Below are 11,140 nucleotides of genomic sequence, written 5' to 3'. Positions count from 1 at the left end.
GTGTGTAACTAAACCAAATCTGAATGCTGTTTCCATGCTGAGAAGATGGAGACGTTTATTTATTATTAATTTGAACAAATCTTAGTAAAATGTTTGGTGATTAAAAATCCCACCTTTTGTCTGAGTAAGAATGTTCACCCCATTATCCTGGCTAAATTCCAGCTCCAATAATTACACTCTTCTTAGATTCCTGCTGTAGTTTTTCAACTGAATACTGTGTTCTTCCTCATTTTAAACCCTTGAAGGCAGGGAGCTTTTTTCCTAAACAGCCATAAAGCACCTACACACTGGTGCTACATGAATAAATAATCTATTGTATAGTGTTATTGGGTGCTACTAAATAAATGATTTGTTCCACTTCAGAAGTGGCTGCATTTCAATGTTGGATAAAGTAATCTCTACAGATTCCTTACCCACCTCAAAGGAATATTATGAAATTTAATTAATTTCTGTTTGTAAAGAACTTCAAGACTGTCCAAGGAAATGTTCCATAGAAGCACAAACATATTATTAATATAATATTTTTTAAATTGATCTCTCCTCCTGTTGTTGTATTTTGTTTAGTCTCTTTCATGAAACACAATGGTTTACTATTTGCCTATTTTTAGTCTACATAATGTAAACTCACCCTCCCACAAATACCAGAATTGTTAGCAGTTTATCACCTGGTTGAGAATGTAGAGAATGATACTACAGTATTATTATTAATTATTATTATTATTGATTGAGTTCCAAGAATGCACTTAGCCTAGTATACAACCTAGCTAGACAATCTTCTTGGCCTCAGGATCTTACAGCGAAAATGTAATCTTATTGCCCAGACATTGGAGAGATTGATAGATCCAAAAATCATTTCCATTAGATCCTTCTAAAAACAGGTGCATACCTGAGATAGCCTTCTAATCTATAGCATTTAAAGTCCTGTGGGGTGTCAAGCTCTACTGTGATATGAATAAATTATGTCACCATAAGTATTCTAGATGCCTAAAGAATGTCAATTACTGTAGTCCAGAAAAATGTCCAGATTAGCTACTTAATCAAATAAATTAGAGAAATTTGTAGATAAGATACACTTCCCAAAGCAAGAGCTAACAAACGTGGTTACAATTTCAGAGTTTACACTGGATGTCTACATTTTGGGGGATTGTTGCCCATGTATTTGAAAAATAACACCCAGACTTGAAATATACACAGTTCCTAGAATTTACACTGTAGGGAACAAACCTGCCCTGGCAATGGGATTACTTAGATTACCTAACAGTCTTCTCCATACTCATTTCTGTGATCCTGATCCTATTGTTAAACTGTATGTTTACATTAGATGGGGTTCCGATTACACATAGAAACCACTTAAGCTTTGCTGTCATGGTTAAAATTCTTAACAGCCCTTAAGCCAAATGCAGCTTTGAACTGTATAGTGGCACACAGGTTATTTTCTATTGATCATTGCCATAGAAATATAAAATGCGTGTCACGCTTACTCTTTGTACTGTGATTAATGCCGCTGATATTTCCCATGATTTCTTCACTCAAGACTATCTGCAATGATCAGCATTGTCATCACTTTCAACAACAGATACCTTCAAGTTCTATTACCATTTCATCCATCAGATTGCACACTGCATGGTAATCACCAGTCGTACAAAAGGATGTTACACCTTATGATAATGATACAAACTAAGATATATTTTCACTCTGTTCCAAACCCAGATTAACTTCTAAGGGGCATATATTTGTTTTTTTCTTTACATTTTCAGAACCACTTTTTTTCCCTAAAGCAACATTTTGCGGGTGTATGAGTGGGTTTAACTTTCAACACCACCTGCACCCTCCAGAACAGCTTTTTTCTAATATCAAAAGCTATCCGTTTTTGTTATTTTTGTGGTTTTGTGCTGTTTTGCAATGGGTTTCCCCCTCAAAATGATTAAATCAAATATCTTTCTGCCCTGCCTTTCTCTTATCCTCATTTGCCAGATGTGCAGTGTCTGAGAGACAGTCTCTAAGCGTCTATGTACGTGCAGCATATATTTGAGATTGGGGGAGAGCATGTGTGACAATGGGCCTGCTTTTCTCACCAACAGCCATTTCACACCAGTGTGGCTCTATTGATTTCACTGGAATTACTCTTGGTTTATGCTGGTAGAAGCTCTCTCTCTCTCTCTCTGTGTGAGAGACAGTGAGATGTATAAGTGTAAGGGTATGTCTACACTACAGTCGCATGGTTAGGGTGGTACAGCTGTGGTGTTGTAGCACCATAGCACAGATGCTTCCTGCACTGAAGGGGGGTTTCCACCAATACACCTAATACACCTCTCTGAGAGGTGGTAGCTAGGTTGATGGAAGAATTCTTCTATGGACCTAGCCACATCTGGGGGGGGGGGGGGGTGGTGGTGTAGGTTAGGTTTTCACAGCCCTGAGCAATGTAGCTAGGTGGATCTAATTTTTAAGTGTAGACCAGGCCATAGAGAGCCACATGTAGGTAATGTGTGTACATGACGAGGTGTATGTCAGTATGTGGGATGTCTGTGAGTGTAGCTGGACATGCAGAAGGCTATGGGGGTGGGTTTTAGAGAATGGGTGTGCGAGAGACTGTAAGCATGTGGAGACTAGGAAAAAGGGGCATGTTTTAAAACATTAGTTAACATGCCCATTTGACTCCCATCAGTGTTGACCAGGATCAACTAACCTGTTTTAACGAATATGATTTTAAACAGGACTTTGCACCCAGCCTATAAAGGGCAAGTCATGTCTGAAAATGTGAGCTGGTCCTGCTCAACCTTGGGGTGTGAGCCTAGGCTTGTCTACACAGGCAATACCATATAACTACATCACTTTGGTTTTACCACTCTAAGACCTTGTCTACACTGGCAACTTTCTGCCCTGCAAAGCATCTTTCTGTGGTGTAACTCCTGAGGTGTACACACTGCCAAGCCACTTACTGCACAGAAACTCTGCAGTTGCAGCACTGTAAAAAACCCACCCCAATGAGAGGCGTACAGCTTTCTGCGCTGGGGCTACAGCGCTGCAGTGCCAGTGTAGACACCCTGGTTGATTACAGCGCTACAATTGGCCTTGGGGAGGTTTCCCACAATGCCTGTTCTCGCCTCGCTGGTCATTGGTTTGAACTCTACTGCCCTGCCCTCAGATGACCAACTGTGAGCCCCACCCCTTAAATTCCTTGGGAATTTTGAAAGTCCCCTTCCTGTTTGTTTGGTGACGTGTGCAGTGGTCTCAGCGCATCTTTCTAGATGACCATGCCTGCTCCACGCACCAGGCGATCCCCTGCTTGGAGTAATGCAAAGCTGCTGGACCTCAACAGCATGTGGGGAGAGGAGGCTGTCCAGTCCCAGCTGCGCTCCAGCTGTAGGAATTATTATACCTATGGACAGATTTCATGATGCATGATAGAAAGGGGCCAGGATCAGGACACACTGCAGTGTAGGGTCAAAGTGAAGGAGCCGCGGAACGCCTACCACAAGGCACAGGAGGCAAATCGCTGCTCCGGTGCTGTTCCCATGAGCTGCTGGTTCTATAAAGAGCTGGAAGCAATACTTGGTAGCGACCCCACCTCCACTGCGAAGGCCACTGTGGATACTTCAGTGGCTCGCATGCCAGTCAAGAGTGGACCGAGCCAGGAGGAGGAAATCTTGGACGAGGATGTGGAGAGGGAGGGGGACCCAGAGGCAGAGGACGACTCAGAGGTTAGAGATGCATGCAGCCAGGAGCTCTTTTCCACCCGAGAGGCCAGAGGAGGCTAGCTAGTCACAGCTATTGGAGATTGGCAAAACGCAAACAGGAGAGGAGGCCCCTAGTAAGTGGCTTTGATTTTGGGGATCACTGAAGGAAGTTGTTGGGGGCAGGAGGGTTGCAGAAAGCTGGCTTGTGTCTGTATGATGCATGTACCACCACATGCCTAGTCCGACTGGCAGAACAGGGTGTTGATTGACTCCCTCACTTCCTGGGAATGTGCCTCAGAGATCTCCAGGAAACTCTCATGGAGATATTGGGCAATCCGCTACCACAGGTTCTTCAGCAGAGCTGCTTTGTTTCTTGCCCCATTAAGGGTAACTTTCCCACACACTCTGCTGTAACTGGGGTGGGGGTGAGGGGGACCATTCCTGCACACAGGCCAGCTGCATAAGGGTCAGGGCAGAAGCTGCAGTCTTGGAGAAGACCCTCCCTTGATTCCCTGCTCACCCTCAGCAGCGAGATATCTTCCATAATGAACACAACCTGTGGAAAACATGGGGACAATAATGATTATAAGGCCCCCCCCTACAGTGCTGGGTCTCCCCAAGAGCCACGTGCCCAGTGTACAGTACGATCCTGGAACACTGATTTCCCCTGCCCCTGTGGTTACTCACCCTTTTGGGGGTCTTGTGGCTCATGTGTGCTTGCCTGGGGTCAGCCAGTTAGTGACAGGTGTGTGAATAGTGGCTGTGTTTTAAATCACTGAATCGGTGGTCTCTGTGTTGCAAACAATACTGCTTCTGTAAAATGTTGCATTTTGGCTTCACAGATATGACCTTGGGAGCCCAGCCTCCCTCTTTGTTATCGCCAGCTGAACGGCTGCGCAGAATTAGAAAGCGGCCACGAAAAACTAAAGAGGACTTTCTGCATAATGTCATGATGCACTCTGCTGCCGAGAAACAGGAATTGAAGGAGTGGCAGGACAGCGAGAAGAGGGACCGAAAGGAAAATCCGGTGCACCAGAACGAAGCCACGAGCGGCTCTTAAATGTTATGGAGTGCCAAGCGGACACACTCCAGGCACTACTAGCACTGCAAACTGAGCAGCTACATGCCTGCCCTCCCTTGCAGCCGCTGTCGCAAAACTCTTTCCCATGCGCCCCCCCCAGACACTACCAACATACTGCTATCAACCTCCCGTCTCCAGTCTGTACCCACTGCATTCCACTCCTGCCCTGTCACAGTCCAGCCCTGTGGACTCCCAGTACCCACTGCACTCAACCCCCATCCCTGTGCAGGTTAGTCCTGCTGAAGTACAGTACCCACTGCACTGTACTCCAAAGGACAAAGTTGCATATAATACTTGGACATACACAAATCTTTAACTGTCCTGGGACCCAACCTCCTCCTGTGACCCTCCTTTCCCCGATCCCCCACAGTGCTGATTTGTTTTGTTGTTGTTGTTTTTTTGTCTCTCTCCTCCGGTTGTTGGTTTCTAATAAAAGAATTGTTTTGGTTTGAAAGCAATCTTTATTCTATTAATTGAAATCAAACAGAGCCCTGTACATCAACAGGCAATTTTCTTAAACATTCACAGTGCATCATTTGCACCAATCACAATCACCTCCTAGCATTACAAGCACTGCACTCCTGAGCATTAGCAACAAATATTAGTGGCTTTCAGCTTCAAATTGCTGCCTCAAGGCATCCCTGATCCTAATGGCCCCGCGCTGCGCCCCTGTAATAGCCCTGGTCTCTGGCTGTTCAAATTCAGCCTCCAGGCACTGAGCCTCAGTGGTGCAGCCCCGAGTGAAGCTTTCACCCTTCCCTTCGCAAATATTATGGAGCGTGAAGCATGCGGCTATAAGCATAGGCATATTGTCATCAGCCAGATCCAGCTTCCCATAGAGGCAGCACCAGTGGGCCTTTAAACGGCCAAAAGCACACTCAACAGTCATTCTGCACTTGCTCAGCCTATTGTTGAACTGCTCCTTGCTGCTGTCAAGGTTCCCCGTGTATGGTTTCATAAGCCACAGCATTAAGGAGTAGGCAGGGTCTCCCAGCATCACAATGGGCATTTTGACTTCCCCTACGGTGATCTTCTGGTCCAGGAAGAAAGTCCCAGCTTGTAGCTTCCTGAACAGGCCAGTGTTACGAAAGATGCGTGTGTCATGTACCTTTCCAGACCAGCCTACGTTAATGTCCATGAAACGCCCATGGTGATCCACAAGCGCCTGGAGAACCATAGAGAAATACCCCTTCTGATTAATGTACTCAGTGGCTAGGTGGCCTGGTGCCAGAATTAGAACATGCGTGCCATCTATTGCCCCTTCGCAGTTAGGGAAGCCCATTTGTGCAAAGCCATCCACCATGTCACAGACGTTGCCCAGAGTCACAGTCTTTTGGAGCAGGATGCGATTAATGGCCCTGCACACTTCCATCAACATGAGTCCTACCGTCAACTTTCCGACTCTGAATTGGTTAGAGAGACTGATCCGTAGCAGTCTGGAGTAACCAGCTTCCACAGTGCAATCGCCACACACTTCTCCAATGACAGGGCAGTTCTCATTCTTGTGTCCTTGCACTGTAAGGCTGGGATGAGCTCATCACACAGTCATAGGGGCTGGAGCACCCATGGGGAAAAACTGGCAGCTCCCCACTCTGTCCCCTCACCCCAGCTCACCTCTGCTCCGCCTCCTCCCCTGAGCGCGCCATGTCCCCACTTCTCCCCCAGCTCCCAGTGCTTGCCGCCGTGAAACAGCTGTTTTGCGGGGGCAAGCGCTGGGAGGGAGGGGAGAGGAGGGGGAATGCGGCGTGCTCAGGGAAGAGGTGGGGCCAGGGCGCAGATTTGGGGAAGGAGTCCAATAGGGGCAGGGAGGGGTTGGAGTTGGGGCAGGGACTTTGGGGAAGGGGTTGGAATTTGGGCAAGGAAGGGGTGAGGGGGGTGGGGCAGGGACGGGGACGAGCACCCCCCAGCACCGGGAAAAGTTGATGCCTATGCACACAGTCCCATGAATATGGCTTTCCTCATTAGAAAGTTCTGCATCCATTGCTCGTCATCCCAGACATGCATGACGATGTGATCCCACCACTCAGTGCTTGTTTCCTGAGCCCGAAAGCAGCGTTCCACTGTGGTCAGAAAGTCCGTGAATGCCACAAGCAATCTTGTGTTGTAGCTACTACGCGTGGCGAGATCAATGTCGAACTCCTCTTACCTTTGTAGCTTAAGGAATAACTCCACTGCCACTCGTGATGTGTTAGAGCGAGCAGCATACTGGTCAACAGTTCGGGATCCATTCCCGCAGACCGAAGAGGCAGAGCGCGCAGTACACAAACTGCAGAAAGATGGCGTCAAATGCGGATGGAAGCACAGGGATTGCTGGGATGCGAAGCAATGCATCACGGGTCATTGGGACTGGACCCAGGATGCCCCATGACCCACTCCACCTTCCCACAACTCTTGGCAGCAGAAGAGGAAGAGATGCTCTGTGGGATAGCTGCCCAGAGTGCACTGCTCTGAATACGGCTGCAAGTGCAGCAAGTGTGAACACACTATTGTGTAGGCAGCTCACAGTGTGAATACACAACAGTGGTTGTCCTTCAGCGCTCTCTGAGTGGCACTGTAACTGCTGGCGAGATAACTCTGCCAGTGTAGACATATCCTAAATCCTTATGCAGACCTGTATTTCAGAATCAGAGTGCCCTTTTCCAGTTTAGTTAATACATTTTAAACATGACCATCTATCCTAGTCTAGAGAGAGAGAAACTGAGGAGTGAGATTAGATGTAGCTGTGTGGAGAAGTGTGTGTGTGAGAGAGAGTGTGTGTGAGAGAGAAAGAGAATGTGCATTGGGGAGAGCATGAGGGAGACTGTGTGTGTGTGTGTGTGTTGGGGGAGTGTGTGAGGGAGACTGTGAGAGTGTGTGTGTGTGTTGGGGACAGTGTGTGTGAGCGTGTGTGTGTTGGGGGACTGTATGTGAGAAACTGCGTATGTGAGAGAGAGGGAGTGTGTTGGTGGAGTGTGTGTGTGAGCGACTGTGTATGTGTGTCTGAGAGAGAAGGTGCGTGCGTGAGAGAGAGGGTGTGTGTTGGGGAGTGTGGGGGGAGACTGTGTGTGCCCGAGTGAGTGTGGCAGCGCACTGTCTCTTTAAGCCGAGCACTCAGGAGCCGGAGCGCTTGTTCAGCACAGCAGCAGCGGCAGCTCCCACTCCGGAGCCAGAGACACCAGCACAGACAGGCTCCCTGTGCCCCCAGCCCAGCTCAGCCGAGACCCGCTCCGGCGCGGCCGCCTCTAGCAGCGGGCGAGCTCCGCGCCAGCCATGGATCCGCTTCCCAAAGAAGGGGAGCCTGCCCCGGCGGCGGCCGGGGAGCCCAGCAGGGGCACTGCCTCCTCCAGCGGGGTGGTGGTGCAAGTCCGGGAGAAGAAGGGACCCCTGCGCGCTGCCATCCCCTACATGCCGTTCCCCGTGGCGGTCATCTGCTTGTTCCTCAACACCTTCGTGCCAGGGCTGGGTAAGGAGCCCCCGAGCTGCCCTCCGAGCCCGGTGCCCGGGCAGGGGGGGTCCGGCGGAGGGGGGGGGGTTACTGCAAGGGCGCTTCTGTGCTTGCAAACCAGGGGCGGCGGGGTCACTTATGCTGGGGGCGGGGAGAGACCTCTGGGCTACTGTGTGCACAGGTGGCCCCGTATAGATCTGTCCGGTAGGGAAGTGGGTCTGTACCGGGCACGGAAGGGTTACGGTGTGTAACGGGGGTTACGGTGTGCTGCATGGAGGGGTTCCCTTCCCGGCTCCAAGGGCTCCGGGGCGAGGCCAGGGGATTTGCTGTCATTGTTATTGCTACTGTAGCGAAACACCTTCCCTTCTAAGCAGACAGGAGCCAGGCTCCGTCCTTGATTCGCCCCAAGCTTCGGCTCCAGTTTGCTCCCTGCTGCTTGCAGATTTTGCAAGCGGTTAACTGCACGGTGAGGGCTGAGAGTGGCGTGGTGATGGGGCGATCCCGGCCTCGGGGGGGGGGGGGCGGCTGGAGGGCTGGACTGCACCCCCCTCATCAGCCTAGATGCTGCTTCCGCTACTTTCCTAGGACAATATGGGAGGGGGGAGGCTGCTAACAACTTTTCCTGGCCCGATCTAACAGGGGGAATGAGGAATAGTGCCCTGCCCTCTCTTCTCCTCCTGGGGCAGCCGCTGCCCTCGCTCGGTAACCCCAGGCTGATTTCGCTGAGCTCTGATCAGAGCGGCTGATGCCAGGAGGTGAGGGGCGAGGCCGCCCCTCTTTAGTCACTTCACACGGCTTCCCCTCTCCTGCTGGCCACCTTTTGGCCCGAAGCAGTGCGGGAGATCGCCCCAGGCTGGGCTGGGCGTGGGGCTGCTCCGGGCACTTAGTCTAGTGTGTGTCAATTATACTTTAGTTTTGCAAGGCGGGAAGCCCGTGGTAGGTGGTAGGAGTTGTCTAGACCTCCTGCCTCTTAGGCGGCCGCCTGCCTCTCCCTCTTTCTCGGACCCCGCGAAGATCTGCACCTTCGCTGGCCCTGGTGTGTTTTTCTGCCCAGAGCTAGATTCGGACAGTGCAGCGCTGTAACCCCCTGGGGAGAGAGGCAGGTCTGGGGCTGAACCCCCGCCCGGCCGCTTGGCCACGCAATACCCCCACGCCCCTCCGGGATGTGGCAGACAGGCCCCTGCTGAGCGCAGGGAAGGACCAGCTGGCTCCAGAGGTGCCAGGCGCCCGCCCTCGATTCCACCCATGCACCAGCGTCTGTGCCGTGGCGATGGCACAAGGTGGTGGGTGTTCGCGCTCTTATAAGGTCCTGCCTTACTGCACTCCACCCCCTGCAAAATACCTTTGCAGCGCCGGAGAATCAAGGGGGAGGGAGAAGCCTGCGCTGTGCCCTGGGCTGCTGAGCTCAGAGGGCCTAAATCCCTTCCCCTGGCTTCAAAGGGCGTTGGATCAGGCACCCTGGAGCTTTCACCAACCTGCTGTGCTTTGTAGAGGAAGTGCTTATATAGATCAGGCTCCTGAGGTCACTACTTTTCCTGGCAGAAAGTTCTTCTTAAGGGGGTAGAACTAAATATCACTATTTTGTTCTAGATTGGGGGGTGGGGTGGGGACAGCATCAGGGAACCACCTCCAGCCCCAGCTCTGGCTGAAATCTTGGCTCCACTGAAGTCAGTTGCAAGACTCCCCTTGTCTTCAATGGGGTCAGGATTTCACCTTCTGTTGCCTGTTCCTAGTTAGGTAATGTATGTATCCCCTTCTCCTTTCTCTGTACTCTTGTCTGCTTTGCATTGTTCTAAATAATGACACACACAAGCCTGTGGCTTCCCCCATCCCCTTTAAGAAGTGGCACAAAAATGAACTGTTGCTTTTTTTAATACTCAAAGGAACTGCCTTCTGAAAAATTAGTTTGTTCGAACAAGTGACATTCAACTGTGTCTCACTTCCTGCAGCTCTGAGCACAGACACAGCCTAGACACAGGAACCAGGAGAATGTCATTTTAGTCACAGCAGAATTTTCCACCTGCTAGAATGAAAGCATATTTTTCTTCATCTGTTAAAACAGGAATTAATAGCATCCACTGTATTACATCTTATATTACATTTATTTTTAAAAAGCAATGATGGAAATGCCAAAATATGAATTTTTACAGCAGCCAGGAAATGATGCCAAGACTGAGATGGCATCCTTCTGGCTCCCCCTACCCTGTGCTCACTGTGTGGGTTCACAGCTGAAGTTGTGGCTGCACAGAGACCCAGCAATCTAGTAATTATTCTTATCATAAAGTTCTCAGGAATTTCTACCCCTTTGGACCAGTTAGCGTGCCCTTTAGGCAGGGATTTTCCACAGTGTGTTTGGAAGCTGTGCAGTCTAGTGGTTAGAGCAGAGGACTAGCACTTCGGACTCCTGGGTTCTAATATCCTAGCTCTGATAGTGACTACACTAAGTGACCATGGTCAAGCCACTGAGGTCAACATTTCTGGAAACTTCCATTAATTTTGTTGGCCTCCATTTTTAGGTGCTCCTTTGAGGCGCATTGGTGCTTATTTCACTTCAATCAATGATGTCCATGGAAGCTGTGGATGCGAAGGTCTTTGACTATCAGACGTCTGGTTACTCTAGTAGTAGGACAGTCCCCAACTGAGGCCACTCTTGAAAATGTTAGCTTTAACCCTAGTTTCCTCATTTGTAAAATGGGGATACGTGCCTACTGCAATGCAGAGCCATATGGACCCCTGAGCCTTAGCAGTACAAGGATTCAAGGAATGAAAGGCCAAATTGCAGTTTAACAACAACAACAAAAAACCAAACAAACAAAAATCAGGAACAACCCATACCTCAGAACTCCCATTCTAGGCTGTAGAATCCATACTGCTGTTCCTGCTGGTCTTTCCTTCATCAAAGCCTTCCCTCTGGAGATTATTTTATATCCTAGAAAGATTTCCCACCTTGCCCTGCTC

General features: G+C 49.7%; 1 protein-coding gene across 2 annotated transcripts in view; it reads left to right on the top strand.

Annotated features, from left to right (window-relative positions):
* Nucleotides 1-7,587: 7,587 nt before the first annotated feature.
* The window catches only part of STUM (stum, mechanosensory transduction mediator homolog), an 81,856-nt gene continuing 78,303 nt past the window's right edge, over nucleotides 7,588-11,140 (top strand). Inside the window, exon 1 of one of the 2 annotated variants that reach the window (XM_065589369.1) lies at nucleotides 7,588-8,200. In XM_065589369.1, the coding sequence (XP_065445441.1) occupies nucleotides 8,008-8,200 (193 nt within the window). In that variant the 5' untranslated portion in view covers nucleotides 7,588-8,007. The remainder of the gene's footprint in view (nucleotides 8,201-11,140) is intronic. The other variant, XM_065589370.1, reaches the window with a different exon arrangement.

The sequence above is a fragment of the Chrysemys picta genome, chromosome 3 (assembly GCF_011386835.1).
Source record: "Chrysemys picta bellii isolate R12L10 chromosome 3, ASM1138683v2, whole genome shotgun sequence".
NCBI classification, from domain to species: Eukaryota; Metazoa; Chordata; order Testudines; family Emydidae; genus Chrysemys; species Chrysemys picta.
This window is presented reverse-complemented; position numbering and strand designations above follow the sequence as displayed.